The sequence below is a fragment of the Electrophorus electricus genome, chromosome 18, assembly GCF_041902795.1.
Source record: "Electrophorus electricus isolate QZ-2024a chromosome 18, ASM4190279v1, whole genome shotgun sequence".
Classification (NCBI taxonomy): domain Eukaryota; kingdom Metazoa; phylum Chordata; class Actinopteri; order Gymnotiformes; family Gymnotidae; genus Electrophorus; species Electrophorus electricus.
Window position 1 is genome coordinate 15,552,119 of NC_137514.1, and position 22,313 is coordinate 15,574,431.

At 39.5% G+C, this 22,313-nt stretch overlaps 4 protein-coding genes and 1 pseudogene across 4 annotated transcripts; all 5 read right to left on the reverse strand.

Moving 5' to 3' along the window:
• Nucleotides 1-7,523: 7,523 nt before the first annotated feature.
• LOC118242682 (histone H3) lies at nucleotides 7,524-9,074 on the reverse strand. The gene has a single exon (XM_035534790.2). The coding sequence runs from the start codon at nucleotides 8,811-8,813 to the stop codon at nucleotides 8,403-8,405; it is 411 nt and encodes a 136-aa protein (XP_035390683.1). The 5' UTR covers nucleotides 8,814-9,074; the 3' UTR covers nucleotides 7,524-8,402.
• A 196-nt stretch (nucleotides 9,075-9,270) lies between these two features.
• Nucleotides 9,271-9,813, reverse strand: LOC118242690 (histone H2A). The gene has a single exon (XM_081700933.1). It carries the CDS (start codon nucleotides 9,811-9,813, stop codon nucleotides 9,427-9,429), a length of 387 nt encoding a protein of 128 aa, XP_081557059.1. The 3' UTR covers nucleotides 9,271-9,426.
• Nucleotides 9,814-10,940: 1,127 nt separating this feature from the next.
• On the reverse strand, nucleotides 10,941-12,015 carry LOC145652005 (histone H1 pseudogene; annotated as a pseudogene).
• Nucleotides 12,016-16,662: 4,647 nt separating this feature from the next.
• On the reverse strand, nucleotides 16,663-18,905 carry LOC145652007 (histone H2B 1/2-like). Its single transcript, XM_081700935.1, has one exon. The coding sequence runs from the start codon at nucleotides 18,892-18,894 to the stop codon at nucleotides 18,520-18,522; it is 375 nt and encodes a 124-aa protein (XP_081557061.1). The 5' UTR covers nucleotides 18,895-18,905; the 3' UTR covers nucleotides 16,663-18,519.
• A 432-nt stretch (nucleotides 18,906-19,337) lies between these two features.
• Nucleotides 19,338-19,711, reverse strand: LOC145652008 (histone H4). Its single transcript, XM_081700936.1, has one exon. The coding sequence runs from the start codon at nucleotides 19,709-19,711 to the stop codon at nucleotides 19,400-19,402; it is 312 nt and encodes a 103-aa protein (XP_081557062.1). The 3' UTR covers nucleotides 19,338-19,399.
• Nucleotides 19,712-22,313: the final 2,602 nt, after the last annotated feature.

Consider the following 22,313-nt stretch of genomic DNA (forward strand, 5'->3'; position numbering starts at 1 on the left):
CCCTTAGCCTTCTCACACTATTCGAAGAAAAGTGAAATAATGAAGCCTCCATACCCAGAGCGGCACTATTATTCTCGACTAAAGGACCTGGTTGAAGACAAGGGGCACTCGAGGAGGCGGAGCTAAAGACCACGCGCCTCCAAACGCCTCCAGCACCACACTTAGCCAGACTGGAATAAAAACTCCATACTATTTCACAAAAACGACAATTCATATATGTAAAATATAAGATATCTTAGACAATAATAACGAACAACAACATAAGGGAAGAAAAAGAACGATAACAAACAAACAAACAAAGACAACAAAAGATTCAGTGCAGCATAAGATGGCCTACTACTGTTACTACTGCCACTAATAAGAAGAAGAGTCAGAATGGAAGTAGATCCTCAGCACTGGTGCTGAAACCCCCCAAGTTTAAAGTCTCTTGCTGGAAAATATAGAAATTATATGCACACTCCTAATCCGTGTGTTCACTAGGCCTCTTAGGGTTCCCACCAATCCAAGAACAGCATGTGGTTCAGGTTAGAGAAACATGATGGGTTTCAAATTTCTAGGTTGGAAGATGTCAGTTTCAAATTAATAACAGAAATGGACAGAGCATTACATTTTTAGGAAAACACACAAATAGATTGAGGCAGTGGGGTCAAGGCCACATAGAGGACAATTATTCTTTGCAGGCAACTCAAACTGCTTTGATAGCACGTCACTCATTCCATTCTTCATGGTCTAGGCCTACTTTTATGTCTAGCCTCATATGACCTCTACAAACAGAAAACAGGCAAACCTTTTTTTTTTTTATCACATTGCATACTCATCTGCTGTCTTCTCACTTTCATCTTCTGCTGCAACAGTGGCAGCTTAACTGCTTTTTTCACATACCATAACTCCATCCATGTGCCCTCATCCATTGAGGCCTTATGCTGCTGATAACCACTGTTGTACAACAAGGACCAATGAACATATTCCAATGCAATGGCACATCATACTGACCTTTCATGAGGACTTGGAAATGTGTCTCAAGAGAGTTCTAGATGTGTATGTTCAATTGCTACATGAAAACCCAGACAGAGAATGCTCCAAAGTAATGAACATGGGATACTTTTCAAGCATTAATAAAGGACATCACTACGCTTGTAAATCATAGGAAAACACACTTGTATGCCCTAAAGGTTGAATACAGCCTTCAAAGGCCTTCAAAGACTGCAGTCTAAAAAAATGCTCAATAAAATGTTGTAAAGAGTATGAATCATCTGCTGTATTGGGAATTTCATCATCACTGTCAAGCAGCTTTACTTAAAATGTAAAGCTTGAAATCGGTACTGGAGGGCAACCTGAACTCAGCACAAGGAAACAACCTTATTATCATGAATATTTTTGTTAACATTATCTCTACCACTATTATTATTATTATTATTATTATTATTATTATTATTATTATTAACAGCAGGAAGAGGAGGAGGAGGAGGAGGAGGAGGAGGAGGAATAGAAGTACATTTCAAATAAATTAACAAGAAAAATAAATTAACTAAATGATATCAAGTAAAACCCACCAATACTGATTGGGATGCTGTGATAGATGGACCTTTGCTGCCATCTTGTGGCCAAACTGTAAAACCAGCCACAACAAAATGAGAGTTGACTTATTTCTGTCTTCAAGAGACATGAAGGGACAGTTGCATTTGGAATCAAAAACTGTAAGCCATTTATTATTAAATTTGTGGAAAACCTTAAAGCTTGTGTCGTACCGATAGTCGTGTTTTCAACAGTGGATGCCAAAGTGATTTGAAGGCATGTTCAAAAGTGATAGCTTAGAACCATGTGTCAGTAATATTTGTCAAACCCTGAATAAATAAATGATAAATTGTACTTGTTCTTCCAGTGCTATTGTGATTCTTTGTAGTTATTTCTTTCATCCCTTTTCTTTCAGGAAATGCAAATGCAGAGATACGCTCGCACACACCGACACGCACACGCACCCACACATACACACAGTAGAAAAAATAGACCATCGCATAATCAAGAAGAAGACAGATTTGGCTAAGAACATATTGTGAGGGTAAAGAAGGAAATTGTTAATAAAAAGATTTAAGCTGTCTTCTGAAAGAACAAAATAGAAGTGCAGTCATACAGTGGCATGCAAAGATTTGAGCACCCCTGGACAAAATATATGTTACTGTGAACAGTTAATCAAGTTGAAGATGAAATTATCTCCAAAAAGCATAAAGTTAAAAGATGAAACACACTTTTCAACATTTTCAGAAAAAAAAAAAAAGAGTACCTAGGAGATTTGAACACTCAAATAACTTTTCAACGACAAAATACTAGTCCTCTCACATTTTTGAACCATTACCGCTATCCATAAGGCATGTAAACAACAACAATAAAGAGAAGTAAAATAATAAATAAAACATGAACATGAAATAATAGATAAAACAAAAGCATGAAGAACATAAATCAACAATAATACATTCTAAAATTAACAATGAATATCAGTTTACATTACATATATGGAATTAAAAATGTACCTTTGAATGGAATCAGTCTGTATCCACTGTTACTTCAGGTCCAGTGTTGTAGAGGTATGAAAGACATTTCATTCACTTCTCCTAGACCTTTCTTATGGCCACAGTTTGGACAAAAATGTTTGTTTCACCTTGAGGGATTTTCTCTTCACCTGACGATGATGCACCATGCTCTGGGTTGAATTCTTCCTCATCTCCTTCAGACACCTCCTCCTCTTCTAAATCATTGTTCTCGTGTTCACTTCTGAGCATCTGGAAAAATGCACATCTACAAGCTGTTTGGCATTGAGATGTGTACCCATGGATTCTGCAAAAAAAGAGAACTGGGGGTATTGTCATATGCAGCACCTTTAAAGTTTCTGGCTGCATTCACCATTAGCAAACAATGCTTGCAGAAAATGTTGCTTTTGTGTGAAATTGTTCTTCTATTGTTTGTAAACTTTGATAATGTGTGAGGTCATAAAGGGAAGATACTGCATATTCAAAAGAGCATTTTAATTTTGTTTGAGTTCAATCAGTAGCATACACTCACCATTATTATGTGTGTATGTTTGCGTGCACGCACATCTTGTTTAAATGTCAGGTCAAAAATGATGAAACACACTTTTCAACATTTTCAGCAATGTCAGTGTATTAGTTTGTTTTATACAATTGTGGAAAAAAAAAAAAGAGTACCTAGGAGATTTGAACACTCAAATAACTTTGACGACAGTCTCAGACCTTCATTAGCCTGTTAGGCTTATGGCTTGTTTACAAACATTGTTAGGAAAGGCCACATGATGCAAATTTCAAAGCTTTATAAATACCCAGACTCCTCTAACCTTGTCCCAGAAACCAGCAGCCATGGGTTCTTCTAAGCCGCTGCCTAGCAAAATGAAAATGAAAATACTTCAGGCCTATAAAACAGGAGAAAGCTATAGGAAGACAACAATGTGTTTTCAGTTTGCCATTTCATGAGTTTGAAATGTAATTATAAAATGGTGCTTAACAGGAATAGTGGCAGTCAAGATAAGGGGTCTGGAAGGCCATAAAACATTTCAGAATCATTTCATGGGTAGAGGGAACAATGGATTCAATGAATTTCCAGCAAAATCTGGAAGCAAACATAACACTATTCTGTAAAAATGCTGAGGTTGAAAAGAGGACGGCTTCTACAAATGGATAATGATCCTAAACACACCTCAAAATCCACAATAAACTACCTCAAAAGGTGCAAGTTGAAGGTTTTACCATGGTCCTCAGAGTGCCCTGATCCAAACAGCATTGAAAATCTGTGGATAGACATCAAAAGAACAGTGCATGCAAGACAGCCCAGGAATCTCACAAAACTAGAAGACTGTTGCAATGAAGAATGGATGAAAATCCCTTAAACAAGAATCAGAAGACTCTTGGCTGGCTAGAAAAAGTGTTTACAAAATGTGATGCTTGCCAAAGCGGGTGCTACTAGGTACTAAGCATGTAGTGTGCCCGAAGTTTTGCTTTAGGCCCTTTTCCTTTTTTGTTATTTTGAAAATGTAAAAGATGTTAAAAAAAAAAAAAAAAAAAAAGTTTCAGTTTAAAATACAAAAGGAATGCGTCATCTTAAACTTTATGCCTTTTGGAGAGCATTTCATCTTCAACTTGCTTAACAGTTGACAGTAACATGCATTTTGACCAGATGTGCCCAAACCTTTGCATGCCACTGTAGATACTGTTATATGATATGATATCTGTTAAAAGGGCCTGGTGTATGGTACAGCAAACAAATGAACTATGGGGTTCCAGATGGGTAACTTCAGGAGTTCAGGAAAAAAAAAAGACCATAATGAGATTATGGAAATAAATGCATGAAAAGCATGCTTTGATCTCACATATTAAGTGCTTGTTGAACATGAATAAAATAAATACATACAGAAATAAATGCAAGTCTCCTATAACTAACCACGAGTAGGCTTACAATAAGAAGAAGAAGAAAAAGAAGAATCATCATGAAAGGCAAGTCAATTTCTATAAATATTTTTATTTGTCTTCAGAGCATTTTTTAGTTATTGTTTTAGGGCTTTTCTTTTTATGATGAAAGACAATTATTGTGTTTATTTCAACAGCAGATACAAAAGCAAACAAACCTTTATGAGAGTGGCTGTCAGCTAAGCCTAGAAATTATTTCTGAGAAGGACATACCCATTCCATAGGTTTATTATTATTGTTGGTGTTGTTTTTTTGTTGTTGTTGTTTCTCCCAAGAGAAACTGGCTAATTGTTCTGCATTATACATTTATATTCTGACAGCATTCTGATTAAAACTAGGTGCCCTTAATGATTGAATATTATGGAATGTTTCCATTTTGGCCACAAGATGGAAGCAGAGGATCATCTATTTTATTACCTCCCATGGCGATTGGTCTACTAGACGGTTTTACTTGTATTTTTAGTCACGTTTTAGGTTTAGAAATACATCAATTTAAATGGAAAATGTGGAGCTCCATCAGAAACATGGCACTTGTAGAATAATAATAATAATAATAATAAGTTTCATTTATATAGAAACTGTCACAGACTCAAGGTCGCTTTACTATGACAAAGATGCAGAAAAAATACATTAAAACAATCAACACATTAATTAACAAATAAGAATAAGAAGAGAAGTTATGAGAAATGTTGAGGTGAGAGGTATGTTTTAAGTAGTCTAAAGCATAGCCTAAAAAAGTTGTAGAAATGTACAGAAAGAAGTTTAAATGCATTATATTGAAAGGAAACAGTAGTCATGAATTTTTTGGCCAAAACAGTTATATATTTTTATATGTTTTACTATTAAGAATTCAACGACAAAATACTAGTCCTCTCACATTTTTGAACCATTACCGCTATCCATAAGGCATGTAAACAACAACAATAAAGAGAAGTAAAATAATAAATAAAACATGAACATGAAATAATAGATAAAACAAAAGCATGAAGAACATAAATCAACAATAATACATTCTAAAATTAACAATGAATATCAGTTTACATTACATATATGGAATTAAAAATGTACCTTTGAATGGAATCAGTCTGTATCCACTGTTACTTCAGGTCCAGTGTTGTAGAGGTATGAAAGACATTTCATTCACTTCTCCTAGACCTTTCTTATGGCCACAGTTTGGACAAAAATGTTTGTTTCACCTTGAGGGATTTTCTCTTCACCTGACGATGATGCACCATGCTCTGGGTTGAATTCTTCCTCATCTCCTTCAGACACCTCCTCCTCTTCTAAATCATTGTTCTCGTGTTCACTTCTGAGCATCTGGAAAAATGCACATCTACAAGCTGTTTGGCATTGAGATGTGTACCCATGGATTCTGCAAAAAAAGAGAACTGGGGGTATTGTCATATGCAGCACCTTTAAAGTTTCTGGCTGCATTCACCATTAGCAAACAATGCTTGCAGAAAATGTTGCTTTTGTGTGAAATTGTTCTTCTATTGTTTGTAAACTTTGATAATGTGTGAGGTCATAAAGGGAAGATACTGCATATTCAAAAGAGCATTTTAATTTTGTTTGAGTTCAATCAGTAGCATACACTCACCATTATTATGTGTGTATGTTTGCGTGCACGCACATCTTGTTTAAATGTCAGGTCAAAAATGATGAAACACACTTTTCAACATTTTCAGCAATGTCAGTGTATTAGTTTGTTTTATACAATTGTGGAAAAAAAAAAAAGAGTACCTAGGAGATTTGAACACTCAAATAACTTTGACGACAGTCTCAGACCTTCATTAGCCTGTTAGGCTTATGGCTTGTTTACAAACATTGTTAGGAAAGGCCACATGATGCAAATTTCAAAGCTTTATAAATACCCAGACTCCTCTAACCTTGTCCCAGAAACCAGCAGCCATGGGTTCTTCTAAGCCGCTGCCTAGCAAAATGAAAATGAAAATACTTCAGGCCTATAAAACAGGAGAAAGCTATAGGAAGACAACAATGTGTTTTCAGTTTGCCATTTCATGAGTTTGAAATGTAATTATAAAATGGTGCTTAACAGGAATAGTGGCAGTCAAGATAAGGGGTCTGGAAGGCCATAAAACATTTCAGAATCATTTCATGGGTAGAGGGAACAATGGATTCAATGAATTTCCAGCAAAATCTGGAAGCAAACATAACACTATTCTGTAAAAATGCTGAGGTTGAAAAGAGGACGGCTTCTACAAATGGATAATGATCCTAAACACACCTCAAAATCCACAATAAACTACCTCAAAAGGTGCAAGTTGAAGGTTTTACCATGGTCCTCAGAGTGCCCTGATCCAAACAGCATTGAAAATCTGTGGATAGACATCAAAAGAACAGTGCATGCAAGACAGCCCAGGAATCTCACAAAACTAGAAGACTGTTGCAATGAAGAATGGATGAAAATCCCTTAAACAAGAATCAGAAGACTCTTGGCTGGCTAGAAAAAGTGTTTACAAAATGTGATGCTTGCCAAAGCGGGTGCTACTAGGTACTAAGCATGTAGTGTGCCCGAAGTTTTGCTTTAGGCCCTTTTCCTTTTTTGTTATTTTGAAAATGTAAAAGATGTTAAAAAAAAAAAAAAAAAAAAAGTTTCAGTTTAAAATACAAAAGGAATGCGTCATCTTAAACTTTATGCCTTTTGGAGAGCATTTCATCTTCAACTTGCTTAACAGTTGACAGTAACATGCATTTTGACCAGATGTGCCCAAACCTTTGCATGCCACTGTAGATACTGTTATATGATATGATATCTGTTAAAAGGGCCTGGTGTATGGTACAGCAAACAAATGAACTATGGGGTTCCAGATGGGTAACTTCAGGAGTTCAGGAAAAAAAAAAGACCATAATGAGATTATGGAAATAAATGCATGAAAAGCATGCTTTGATCTCACATATTAAGTGCTTGTTGAACATGAATAAAATAAATACATACAGAAATAAATGCAAGTCTCCTATAACTAACCACGAGTAGGCTTACAATAAGAAGAAGAAGAAAAAGAAGAATCATCATGAAAGGCAAGTCAATTTCTATAAATATTTTTATTTGTCTTCAGAGCATTTTTTAGTTATTGTTTTAGGGCTTTTCTTTTTATGATGAAAGACAATTATTGTGTTTATTTCAACAGCAGATACAAAAGCAAACAAACCTTTATGAGAGTGGCTGTCAGCTAAGCCTAGAAATTATTTCTGAGAAGGACATACCCATTCCATAGGTTTATTATTATTGTTGGTGTTGTTTTTTTGTTGTTGTTGTTTCTCCCAAGAGAAACTGGCTAATTGTTCTGCATTATACATTTATATTCTGACAGCATTCTGATCAAAAATGAGCCACCACTAAATAAATAGTTCTCCGCAACTTGAAAGCTAACGACTTTCACAGAAAACAAAACAAATCATTTAAAAAATGAAACATTGTTTTTGTTCATTTTTTCCATGAAAGTTGTGTTACCACCAAGACACAAAGGTTAATAGAGAACAGGTCTGAAAACCACGTCCGTGTCTAGAATTTAGTTAATAGCACCAGTACATATTTATTTCAGTCGAAGAAAAGACACTGACATCTCTGAAAGACTTGTATCAGTTTCGTTTCTCAGTGATACATTTTGATGACGTGAACGTCATACTCCCGCTAGAGCACCGCTAACCCAGACGACCTTACTACAAAGTTTCTTGTCGACTCACAATACAACGCTCCTTACCGTTGCCATAGTTTCTCAGCTATGGAATTAACCCTCATAGCAAACTAGGTTGCCCGTAATCTAGAAGCACATGTCAGATGCACGTTATAATAACGACGTATCGGTGAGAAGCGTTGCCAAGGCGACTTGCTCATTTTGCAGCGAAACAATTTAGGTGGCTCTTAAAAGAGCCTTTGGGTATTTTGGGATATTACGCCGAGCGAGCAGTTTAAGCACGCTCTCCGCGAATGCGGCGGGCCAACTGGATGTCCTTGGGCATGATGGTGACTCTCTTGGCGTGGATAGCGCACAAGTTAGTATCCTCGAACAGGCCGACCAGGTATGCCTCGCTAGCCTCCTGCAAGGCCATGACGGCAGAGCTCTGGAAACGGAGATCGGTCTTGAAATCCTGAGCAATTTCTCTCACCAGGCGCTGGAAGGGCAGCTTGCGGATCAGCAACTCGGTCGACTTCTGATAACGACGAATCTCCCTCAGAGCTACGGTACCAGGCCTGTAACGATGAGGCTTCTTCACGCCGCCGGTGGCTGGGGCGCTCTTACGAGCGGCCTTGGTGGCAAGCTGCTTCCTCGGGGCTTTACCACCGGTGGACTTACGGGCGGTCTGCTTTGTTCTTGCCATAGCGACGCAATTCTACTCTTAACTGACGAAGAAAGAGAATAAGACACAACCACGACGACATCCTTTTTAAGCCATAACGCCGACCTGCGCTCATTGGGCGTCTTCAGTAAGCATGCCGTCCATTGGACAAATAAAGATACGTCACATCAAGTCAATTGGCCCGTGTTCCACTACGCGCACATTTCAAAAAAGCAAGCCAGTAAGCCTACTTTTGAGCCGTGCTCTTTATGTGCCTGCAGTGTACATTGTTGAACGTACTCCCGGTTACTTTTTTTTTTTTACATGTTTGTAGCACCAACAGCATCTTATTTATATATATATATAAATAAAATATATACACACACACACACAGCACTTCTACAAGTACGTATATAAATGTACGAGTACTAGCTTGCTTTCATCAAATGCTATTGGGCGCGTAAAAACGGGGAAGGTGTACGTGTGCTCAGACGTGGCGTGGTAATGGACAGCGGTGCCCGTTAGTCATTTAGTGCCCTCGAGAAAAATGCAAGGTAGAACAGACAGTAACATTAAAAAGTTGCACTTCCTCAGTCAGTGTGGGTGGCTCTTAAAAGAGCCTTTGGGATCTGCAGACAACGGAGCAGAGGTGAATTTACTTGGTCTTGACCGCCTTCTCGGTTTTCTTGGGCAGCAGAACAGCCTGAATGTTGGGCAGCACGCCACCTTGAGCAATAGTCACCCCTCCTAACAGCTTGTTCAACTCTTCGTCGTTACGCACGGCGAGCTGCAGATGACGAGGAATGATACGGGTCTTCTTGTTGTCACGGGCGGCGTTGCCTGCCAACTCGAGAATTTCAGCAGTCAGATACTCCAGCACAGCAGCCAAATAGACCGGAGCACCGGCACCAACGCGCTCGGCATAATTACCTTTGCGCAAAAGCCTGTGCACACGGCCCACAGGAAACTGCAGACCAGCGCGAGAGGAGCGAGTCTTGGCCTTAGCCCTAGCCTTACCGCCGGTCTTCCCTCTTCCACTCATTATGGGTACAACAGCGTCTTGGGAGCAAAGCTGAAATAATCGCCTATCACCTACGAGCGCTTCAGATATAGCAAAATCAACAGCTCTCCTATTGGCTAAGGAGGACAGGACGAATAACCAATCGCGAAGCACTCGTCCACTTCCAAAGCCGGCCTCCCTTTCCTTAGCCTGCAACTCTCCCTCCCATACGGAATCACTTCCAGTTCTTGTCATTCTTCTTCATATGGATTTCAGTTTGGAGCAAATAGTCTAAATACTTCCAAGTTATTTGTATTTTTATTATTATTATTATTATTATTATTATTATTATTATTAAGTCTTTTCATGATACGTACATGTATGATAAAGACAGGAGAGAATGTTCGAGGTACGGCATGGCTTATATCTTTTGGAAGATTGCCTGTACGATGTATTGTCAAATAGAGTTGTTTTGTTACAACTAAGGAATGTCCGATGTATAATTGCATGGCCGATGAAACGATAGAACATTTATTACTGCCGTGCACAAGGACTATTGAAATTTGGGAGAAAATGGAAGGTATTGGGTTTAAATGCGGTCGTAACAGCAAAAGTATTATGTATGGAGTGTTTAATGAGAATTTGACTGAGAATGTAAAGGACTTTTGTTGGATGATTGTTTGTGTGATAAATTCGAAGATTTGGAAAACACGACGTAAGATGATTATTGAACAATGTATAATACCTGCAGAAATAGTGTTTAAACAGATTGTGTGTGAGTTACAAAGGTTGAAGACGATTGATATGAGAGGAAAAAAGAAATTTCCCTGGACTCTTTTGGATATATAAATGGATAATGTATACCTAATTTACAGATATAAATTGTATTGTTAATTAGTAATCTATAGCGTGAAGGTAGTCTGGGTCCTCCGGTGGATATTGTTTGTGAGGTTTCTGTGGTGGAGTGTTTGCGTTGAATTGAATTTTCTTAATAATGGAAAGGGAGAAATAAACGGCACAGAAATCTGCTTAGGCTGTACAATATTTCTATGCAAAATGGAATTGGTCCTCGTTTTCCTTTCCATTTTTAAATTGACCGTATTAAAAAAAAATTCCATTCAATACAAACACCATCTAATGCTTCACTTTTCTTTTCCGTGTCCACTCAGTACGTCTATGGAAGAAATCGCACGTTAAAATAAACTCCGATTACACACTTGGCCGTATTAATTCGCTCGTAACCATTTCGAGAGTGTAAAGAAAACCGCTCTTTGGAAGAGAAAAGTGGGTGGCTCTTAAAAGAGCCTTTTGGGGATACCAAGACATGAAAACATGCACGTTTACTTCTTCTTGGGGGCAGCTTTTTTCGCCTTTGCAGCCTTTGGTTTGGCAGTCTTGGGCTTGGCGGTCTTTGCCTTCTTGGGGCTCTTGGCTGCCTTCTTCGGGGTGGCCGGCTTCTTTGCTTTCTTGGGGCTCTTGGTGGCTTTCGCGGCGGCAGCAGGCTTCTTCGCCTTCTTGGGCGACTTCTTTGCAGCGGCGGAGGCGGGCTTCTTTGCCGCTACCTTCTTGGGCTTTTTAGCCGCGGCAGGTTTCTTGGCGGGCGCTTTTTTCGCCTTAGGCGCGGCTTTCTTAGCGGGCTTTTTCTTGGCTTCGTCTTGCTTCTTGTTGAGCTTAAAAGAGCCAGAGGCACCGGTTCCTTTGGTCTGCACCAGAGTTTCCTTTGTCACCAAGCTTTTGATAGCAAGCTTGACGCGAGAGTTGTTCTTTTCCACGTCGTAACCACCCGCAGCCAAAGCTTTCTTCAGAGCGGCGAGAGAGACCCCGTTCCGTTCTTTGGAAGCAGAAACAGCTTTGACGATAAGCTCACCGACGCTGGGTCCCGCTTTCTTGGGTCTAGCGGCAGCTTTCTTCTTAGGCGCCTTGGCCGGCGCAGCGGCGGCTGGGGCTGGAGCTACTTCTGCCATCGTCGTGTTAACTACGAGAAATAGACGCGCGCAAACAGTACTCTACGTCGCACACACTGCTCTGTTGAGTTGAACCTCCCTCCTAGCGAGGGGCCGGCCTTAAAAGCCGCATGAGGACGGTGTAGACTCAACCCGCCCAGCACTCAGCGTCTGTGCTTCCGTGAGCTGCTCGCACTTGTGTTTTCTCATGACAAATCCGGGCCTAAATATACATGCTAAAACAATTTGTAAGTCGTCAAACAACGCGTTTCGCAAGAATGGGCTCTGTGGTTCACTTGCGTGCCAGAAAAGCCCGTGCAGCCCGATCTTGTTTTGCACAGCTGCCACAAAACGGTACTGCGCGACTGCCGCTCCAAATAAGATATGGTGTATTTCTAGGCATGTGGGGCGTGAAAATGTGAGAAATGAAGGCATACATCTAGCAAGTCCCAATATGCGCGTTGAAGGAGAGCCTGAGCAAAAGCATGGAGGTGCTAAGAGTGCGGCAGTGGTGTGTGTACTAGTTGAAAAAGGCCTTATGTACGTGCGAGTAAAACACAGGTGCAGGAGAGAGTGGCTGAGAGTGTACTTCCCGCAGCCAAGTGTCTTAGTCAAAGTAAAGCCACCAAAACCTGGCGCTCCTTGTCAGGTAGCTGGCCTCTAATTGGGCTGGAATCACGTGCTCCCCATTAGGGGAGGCAACCACGTGAGAACTCACGTCATTGCTGGGAGCCCAAGTTCTAACACTAAAGTAAATTACCCTGACCTCATCAGAACCCTCATTTGAATAACCCCAAGTTCCATCTAATCCAAAAGTGAATTAACCTTCCTCATCAGAACCCTCATTTGAATAACCACAAATTCACTCTAACCCTAAAGTGAATTACCCTGACCTCATCAGAACCCTCATTTGAATAACCCCAAACTCACCTTAAGAGATGTTTAGCATTTGCCCACTCTTTGTACTGCATACAGATCACAGCTATTCTTTACAGGCAATTCCTACAAGTTTCATAGCAGTTGATTCATTCCATTCTGAATGGTCTAGGGCTACGTGACCCCTTTGCCCCACAGGTCATTCGCAAGATGCATCTATAATGTCCCATGCAAGAGACGGAGAAGTCTTGGAAAACCTAGCATGTGAATGCGCACATATATATGCATGTGTGAGACAGATAGAGAGAGAGAAGTTGGAGTTGTGCAAGATATGTGTATTCTGGGAGTGCGATTACTGAGCCACAGGACTGTGACTCATAGAATCACATCATATTTAAAAAAATAAATAAATAAACTAATTACAATAATTTTGTAGATCTGACCCACTAAACAAACCTTATGCATGTTCTTTTGAACATTTTCTGGATCATGTCATCAATAAGGTGTTGACCTAAAATGAAAAATCACAAGGCAAGTTTATCTATTGGCATTCAAAGTGCACAAAGCAATACAGAAGGTATTGACAGGGCATCACAAAAACTAACTTTGTCTCTTCTTGTCATTAGGGTTCTGAAGAAGTTAAGGATTGCATCCCATCATATATTGCACTAAAGAAGTAAGTTATTCCTTCTCAGCAGATGACTAGGCTTCTTCTACTACAAACAAGGCAAAATAAGTGAAAATAATATTAAAAGCTACTAATGAAATGTAACAACAAGAAATAATGCCATAATGTGAGCAATGAAGATTACAACAATAGTTGCCAAGGTGACTTGACATGCTTGTAGGCTACATCAGAACCAAACATACATACATAAATACATACATATATATACACACACACACACACACACACAAATATATATAACACAAGTGTCTTTGTGTAGTCATATAAAGTGATCAAATACATTAAAAAAAAAAAATGCAACTAAATGATGCCCAGTAAAACACTGCAATACTGATTGGGATGCTCTGCTAGTTGGAGCTTTGCTCCCATCTTGTGGCCAAACTATAAAACCAGCCACAAAATGAGTTGACTTATTTCTGTGTTCAAGAGACCTGAAGGGACAGTTGCATTTGGAATCAAGAACTGTTAACCATTTATTATTAGATTTGTGGTACAGCTTAAAGCTTGTGCACCGTGTCATAATGATAGTCCTGTTTTCAACAGTGGTTGCCAAAGTGATTTGAAGGCTTGTTCAAAAGTGATAGCTTAGAACCATGTGTCAGTAATATTAGACTATTTATTCAGGGGTTTGAAAAATTGTACATTCTTATTGTACTTGTTCTTCCAGTGCTATTGTTATTCGTCGTATTTATTGTTACGACCCTGTCTAGGCGATGAGGTCGCAACAGCATTTTGAAAAGACTGGTAGCAGGATGGTAGGTGGAATAATTAGTCACAAGACTAAACTGGTAGATGAGGTGAAATGTGTATTTAAATGGTGAACAAAGACACACACATCTACCTACAAACACTGAATTACTTCAGGAGTTGCCAAAATAAACAAAACCCACACTACCAGAAGAAACACCACAACTAAATACACTTTACAGGACAAAAATAAAATACAATCCTACACTAACTCCCTGACAATAAACAGACAATAACCCCAAACCAACAGGCACCACTCCCTACAATCAGTAACTATACATAAACATACACAAAAACCGTTCAACTATCACAGCGATCACAATCATAAACAAAACATAGGGAATACTAACATACAGACAAGGAAAGCACAGCAAAGATTTCAAACTCTCAATTCATATAGCAAAACACTAACACAAAAAGGAGCTTGGGCAAGCCACTGGCTTCTTGCAGCAGGGTCCTTATATAAGCCACAGCAATCCCAGCAATCACTCAATGAGGGGCGGGGCTAGCAACGAGGTGCACAGACAGCCCCAAATGCAGAACTGGATCAGGAGCACACTGTAGCACTCCAGGAGTGTAACACCCAACTTACGTGTGAGAACTGGGGGAAACACGACTCCAGCATACCTTAAATTCTCAACAATGCGTCAGCATCACATTCGCTACACCTTTTTCATGAACCATCTTGAGAGGATTGAGAGGACAATCATTGACCATCGTACGAGTCGCTGGTTACACATCTTGCTCAAAAACACCAAAGGATTATGGTCAGTATAATCAGTGATTAGATCTGAACTACCATCAAGATACACTTCAAAGTGTTGCAGAGCAAAAAGGAGTGCAAGGGCTTCTTTCTCAATGGTACTATAAGCTAACTGATGTTTGGAGTCCATACAAGAGAAGTGTTTTTGCATGAAAGTGAAGTCAAAGGTAAGACAACATCTGAAAAGTTTTTACAAAAGCAACGATAGTAGCCAGCCATCCCCAAAAACCGACGTAGGTCCCGTTTTGTCCGAGGAACTGGAAAAGCTTTGATGGCTTCTACCTTAGCATCCAAGGGACGCACCTGTCCACGTCCCACTGTTTTCCAAGGTAGCGAACCACGCTTGTCCTCAAATTCACACTTTTCCAAATTTAACACTAATGAAGCATCTCGCAACTTAGAGATTACGGTCTCCAGTGTCTTCAAATGCTGTTCCCATGTATCTGAATATACAACAAGGTCATCGAGATAAGCTTCACAATTCAATACACCTTTCATAAACGCAATCCAAAAGGCATAAATGTATTGCAGAAAGGTGTCCAGGGTAGCAAAAGCAGAGATCTCTGATGCATGATCAGTAAGAGGGACCTGCCAATAACCTTTAAGTAAATCTAATTTGCTGACAAACTTTGCAGAACCTACTGCAAAGCACTCCAGGAGTGTAACATTATTTCTCTCATCCCTTTGCAAGCTTTTCTTTCAGGAAATGCAAATGCTGAGCTACATCAAAACACACACACACACACACACACACACACAGTCCATCGCATAATCAAGCAGAAGTCCGATTTGGCTAAGAATATATTGTGAGGGTAGAGAAGGAAATTATTAATAAAAAGATTTGAGCTGTCTTCTGAAAGAACAAAATAGAATTGTAGTTATACAGTGGCATGCAAAAGAAAAGCTTGGGCACCCCTGGTCAAAATATATGTTACTGTGAACAGTTAATGCAGATGATGTAACAACTCAAAAAGAGTTAGATGGGATGTGCGAACATTTTGACTTGTACAAACGTGTATCCGAGGCATCTTTGAATCATTCCAAGACTGAGGCGGTTTGGATTGGGGAACAAGGAGGAAGGAGTGCTCTATGTATCAGTATGCATGAGGAAATTAAAATCATTGGAATTTATATCGGTAACGGAAATTTAGTTGAGAGCAACTGGCAGAGGAAGCTACAGGAAATCACAGAGGAATCAAAGAGAATTATACACTGGGGTGTGAGCTACAAATCGAAGATCAAACTAATTAAGACATTCGTTTTATCAAAACTATTGTTTCTGTCCATCGTTTTTCCTCCAGCGGAACAAAATAGTGACCGAACTGAATAAAATATATATTAGAACAATGTGGGGTAATAACAGAGAAGCTACAAAAAGGGAATGTGTATATAAGAATAAAGAAAATGGAGGCTTTAATTAAAAATAAGTTTTTGTAGACATGTCAATACAAGCACTGGTAGGAAAGCTAAATGAATTGGTGAAATCTCAGACTGGGAAAAGAAGAAAGGAAAGAAAAGGAAGAATGTACCATACTATAAACTTTTGTGCTCAGATTTTGTTGATAAATGTAAAAGTTGGAAGATCGATTGGAGAACGCAATCGAATAAAACTATTTATAAAAGTATAGCAGATCATAAGTACAGAGGGCAGATACAGTCTGGGGATTGCGATGAAAGGGAGAATAAAAATCTGTTGAATTTGCTATCAGGAGAACATGTTTCAGAGAAAATAAAGGCTAGGATGTGGCTTGCTGAAGTGGCTAGGCTACCAACGATGTCTGTGGTTAAACGGAGTTGCTTTGTGAAGACGGCCGAATGTCCAATGCTTAATTGTAAAGGGAAAGAAACAATAGGGAAGAAACAAAGGAAGAAACAATAGGGAAGAAACAATTTAATCACAAAAACATAATATATCGTGCTTATAATGTGAACATACATTGTAAAAAGATCATTTTGTTTTAGATAGGTATACCTGCACAATTGTGAAGCAAATTGGGTCTACAAGAGCTAAAATGACTATGGAAAATATTTTTTTGTCTAGTGAACAAGTAGTGAAACAATGTATAGTAATTTTTTTAAAAAAGAGAGACAAAAGGATGACGAGGTGAAATGTGGGAAATTTTAAAAAAAGTTTGTACTATGGATATGTGTGAAGTGTAAACATTTTGGAGAGTTTCATGTAAGATGTTTATCTGTGACTTAGCCCATTTGTAATCTTACTTTACTTTTCGTATGAAAATTATGAGAACTGACAGATAAAATTATTATAAAGTATAGATTCTCTCTTATGAAATATTGCTTTATAATGCCATTCGTATATAATGTTTTCATTGCTTGTTTTTGTGATATGAAAACGTAATAAAATCATTTAAAAACACAAGTGTCTGTCAAATCAGCCCAGTTTTAGTCAAAGGAAGCCCCCAAACCTGGCACTCTCACTTGAGCTGGCGCTCCTCGACAGGTGGCCGTCCTCTTATTTGTCTGGCATCAGGTGCACCTCATCAGGGGAGGCAACCACGTGAGCACTGTCAGGTGTCTGAGCTCACATCACTGCTGGGGGTAATGATGTTCCAACACTAACGTGAATTGCCCTCATCAGAACCCTCATTTGAATAACCCCAAGTTCACGCTAACCCTAATGTGCCTTACCCTGAACCCATCAGACCCCTCATTTGAATAACCCCAAATTCACGCTAACCCTAATGGGCATTACCCTGATGTCATCAGAACCCTCATCTGAATAACCCCAAAGTACACTCTAAACCTAATGGGCATTACCCTGATGTCATCAGAACCCTTATTTGAGTAAACCCAACTTCACTCCTACCCTAGAGTGAATAACCATAACTTCATCAGAACCCTACATTGGATTACCCCAAGTTGTTTTTCATCATAATGGGAAATAACTTGACCTCTTCATAACCCTGAATTCTGCATTAGCCTAATCTCTTTCCTAGCTTTACCCTCTTACAAACCCCAATAACATTTCCAGTACCACACTTCCATGGTATGGCACATGTGTAACCTACTTCCAAATAGAATATCACTACAAGGCCTATCTGGACATTTTTCTCCTAACTTACTTCTTTAGCGCAATATATGATGGGATGCAATCCTTAACCCTTCTCAGCAAATGACTAGGCTTCATCTACTGCAAACAAGGCAAAAGATGTGAAAAGAATATTAATAGCTACTAATAAAATGTAACAACAGGAAATGTCAATGTGGGCAATGAAGATTAAAGATTACAACAACAGTTGTCATGGTGACTTCACATACTTGTAGGTTACATCAGAGCCAATAATATATATACACAAAGATACTTGTCCTAAAGTGACAAAATACATAAAAAACAAAAAAACAAAAACAACCAAAAAAAGGTTTCATACAAGACTGTGACCCAGCTCTGGGGAGTAGAAACGGGTTTCCAAATCCCAATCTCAAGAACTTCAAGTTTCATTTAAATTACAAGATACATGCGGCCGAATAAAGCACACGAAAATAATTTAATAAAACGCGCGGGAAAGGGGAAGACGGACGACGTCAAAGCGCACAAAGGGAAGAAAGACGACGGCACAGCGCACAAAAACACAAGCGCTACTTCAGCTACTACTCCTTTCCTTTTCTCGTTTTACGGTACATGCACACCCACACGATGGAAAATGTCTTTGGTGAAAACGTGGGTGGCTCTTAAAAGAGCCTTTGGGGTAGTCAAGTCGCACTATGACGCTTTACTTGGAACTGGTGTACTTGGTGACGGCCTTTGTACCCTCAGATACGGCGTGTTTAGCCAGCTCACCGGGAAGCAGCAGGCGCACGGCCGTCTGGATCTCTCTGGAGGTGATGGTCGAACGCTTGTTGTAGTGAGCGAGACGAGAAGCCTCACCAGCGATGCGCTCGAAGATATCATTCACAAAGGAATTCATGATCCCCATAGCCTTAGAAGAGATACCGGTGTCGGGGTGGACCTGCTTCAAGACTTTGTACACGTAGATAGCATAACTCTCCTTCCTGGTCTTTCTGCGCTTCTTGCCTCCTTTACCAGTCGTCTTGGTCACCGCTTTCTTAGATCCCTTCTTCGGGGCGGACTTCGCTGGTTCGGGCATGACGTTCGTCGTTGAATAAACCACAACGGAATGAGAAACGGCGCCTGCACACCCAGTTTATTTAGACTCTGGTATTCTAATTAGAACATACCCTCGCCTCCTCGGTCATGACAAGCCATCATTGGCTAGAAAACAACCCCTCCTCTCACAGGAACCTCCTATCGTTGCTCCGCCACTCCATAGCGTTTACCTCTTAATCCCGCCCTGCCATGTCTATCTTTAACTTTCCCGCCCCTTCTTAGGAAGGAGGCGCAGAAAGCCAAACCAAGTCTCCACAATGCTTATTCTTTGCTTCCTTTCTTACTTTGGGAAATATGTTTTAAACATTATCGTGACTTATTTTGGGCTGGGATCTGCATGTATACAACATGCAAACAGCCCTTATCAATATAGGACAATAAGTCCTTTGGGCGCTTATAGGCGGCCATAGCCGCACGGAACAACTCTTTAACTGAATGTATGGGTGGCTCTTAAAAGAGCCGTTGGTTTCGTTTGAACTCAGTGTTTACCCTCCGAAGCCGTACAGAGTACGTCCCTGGCGTTTCAGAGCATAAACCACATCCATGGCGGTGACAGTCTTTCTCTTGGCATGCTCGGTGTAGGTAACCGCGTCCCTGATGACGTTCTCCAGAAACACTTTCAGCACGCCACGGGTCTCCTCGTAGATCAGACCGGAGATGCGCTTCACACCGCCACGACGAGCCAGACGGCGAATAGCTGGCTTAGTGATACCCTGGATGTTGTCGCGGAGTACTTTACGGTGACGCTTAGCGCCACCTTTCCCCAGACCCTTACCACCCTTTCCTCTGCCAGACATCCCTTAGCCTTCTCACACTATTCGAAGAAAAGTGAAATAATGAAGCCTCCATACCCAGAGCGGCACTATTATTCTCGACTAAAGGACCTGGTTGAAGACAAGGGGCACTCGAGGAGGCGGAGCTAAAGACCACGCGCCTCCAAACGCCTCCAGCACCACACTTAGCCAGACTGGAATAAAAACTCCATACTATTTCACAAAAACGACAATTCATATATGTAAAATATAAGATATCTTAGACAATAATAACGAACAACAACATAAGGGAAGAAAAAGAACGATAACAAACAAACAAACAAAGACAACAAAAGATTCAGTGCAGCATAAGATGGCCTACTACTGTTACTACTGCCACTAATAAGAAGAAGAGTCAGAATGGAAGTAGATCCTCAGCACTGGTGCTGAAACCCCCCAAGTTTAAAGTCTCTTGCTGGAAAATATAGAAATTATATGCACACTCCTAATCCGTGTGTTCACTAGGCCTCTTAGGGTTCCCACCAATCCAAGAACAGCATGTGGTTCAGGTTAGAGAAACATGATGGGTTTCAAATTTCTAGGTTGGAAGATGTCAGTTTCAAATTAATAACAGAAATGGACAGAGCATTACATTTTTAGGAAAACACACAAATAGATTGAGGCAGTGGGGTCAAGGCCCATATTTTAAAGCCACATAGAGGACAACTATTCTTTGCAGGCAACTCAAACTGCTTTGATAGCACGTCACTCATTCCATTCTTCATGGTCTAGGCCTACTTTTATGTCTAGCCTCATATGACCTCTACAAACAGAAAACAGGCAAACCTTTTTTTTTTATCACATTGCATACTCATCTGCTGTCTTCTCACTTTCATCTTCTGCTGCAACAGTGGCAGCTTAACTGCTTTTTTCACATACCATAACTCCATCCATGTGCCCTCATCCATTGAGGCCTTATGCTGCTGATAACCACTGTTGTACAACAAGGACCAATGAACATATTCCAATGCAATGGCACATCATACTGACCTTTCATGAGGACCTGGAAATGTGTCTCAAGAGAGTTCTAGATGTGTATGTTCAATTGCTACATGAAAACCCAGACAGAGAATGCTCCAAAGTAATGAACATGGGATACTTTTCAAGCATTAATAAAGGACATCACTACGCTTGTAAATCATAGGAAAACACACTTGTATGCCCTAAAGGTTGAATACAGCCTTCAAAGGCCTTCAAAGACTGCAGTCTAAAAAAATGCTCAATAAAATGTTGTAAAGAGTATGAATCATCTGCTGTATTGGGAATTTCATCATCACTGTGAAGCAGCTTTACTTAAAATGTAAAGCTTGAAACCGGTACTGGAGGGCAACCTGAACTCAGCACAAGGAAACAACCTTATTATCATGAATATTTTTGTTAACATTATCTCTACCACTATTATTATTATTATTATTATTATTATTATTATTATTATTATTATTATTATTATTATTATTATTAACAGCAGGAAGAGGAGGAGGAGGAGGAGGAGGAGGAGGAGGAGGAGGAATAGAAGTACATTTCAAATAAATTAACAAGAAAAATAAATTAACTAAATGATATCAAGTAAAACCCACCAATACTGATTGGGATGCTGTGATAGATGGACCTTTGCTGCCATCTTGTGGCCAAACTGTAAAACCAGCCACAACAAAATGAGAGTTGACTTATTTCTGTCTTCAAGAGACATGAAGGAACAGTTGCATTTGGAATCAAAAACTGTAAGCCATTTATTATTAAATTTGTGGAAAACCTTAAAGCTTGTGACGTAACGATAGTCGTGTTTTCAACAGTGGATGCCAAAGTGATTTGAAGGCATGTTCAAAAGTGATAGCTTAGAACCATGTGTCAGTAATATTTGTCAAACCCTGAATAAATAAATGATAAATTGTACTTGTTCTTCCAGTGCTATTGTTATTCTTTGTAGTTATTTCTTTCATCCCTTTTCTTTCAGGAAATGCAAATGCAGAGATACGCTCGCACACACCGACACGCACACGCACCCACACATACACACAGTAGAAAAAATAGACCATCGCATAATCAAGAAGAAGACAGATTTGGCTAAGAACATATTGTGAGGGTAAAGAAGGAAATTGTTAATAAAAAGATTTAAGCTGTCTTCTGAAAGAACAAAATAGAAGTGCAGTCATACAGTGGCATGCAAAGATTTGAGCACCCCTGGACAAAATATATGTTACTGTGAACAGTTAATCAAGTTGAAGATGAAATTATCTCCAAAAAGCATAAAGTTAAAAGATGAAACACACTTTTCAACATTTTCAGAAAAAAAAAAAAAAAAAAAAAAAAAAAAGAGTACCTAGGAGATTTGAACACTCAAATAACTTTTCAACGACAAAATACTAGTCCTCTCACATTTTTGAACCATTACGAATATGGTTCAAAATAACATTTTGAATATTATGGAATGTTTCCATTTTGGCCAAAAGATGGAAGCAGAGGATCATCTATTTTATCACCTCCCATGGCGATTGGTCTACTAGACGGTTTTACTTGTATTTTTAGTCACGTTTTAGGTTTAGAAATACATCAATTTAAATGGAAAATGTGGAGCTCCATCAGAAAC

Bases quoted from the DNA above. Each gene is read 5' to 3' on its own strand.
- LOC118242682 (XM_035534790.2), bottom strand. From the start codon at position 8,813: ATGGCAAGAACAAAGCAGACCGCCCGTAAGTCCACCGGTGGTAAAGCC.
- LOC118242690 (XM_081700933.1), bottom strand. From the start codon at position 9,813: ATGAGTGGAAGAGGGAAGACCGGCGGTAAGGCTAGGGCTAAGGCCAAG.
- LOC145652007 (XM_081700935.1), bottom strand. From the start codon at position 18,894: ATGCCCGAACCAGCGAAGTCCGCCCCGAAGAAGGGATCTAAGAAAGCG.
- LOC145652008 (XM_081700936.1), bottom strand. From the start codon at position 19,711: ATGTCTGGCAGAGGAAAGGGTGGTAAGGGTCTGGGGAAAGGTGGCGCT.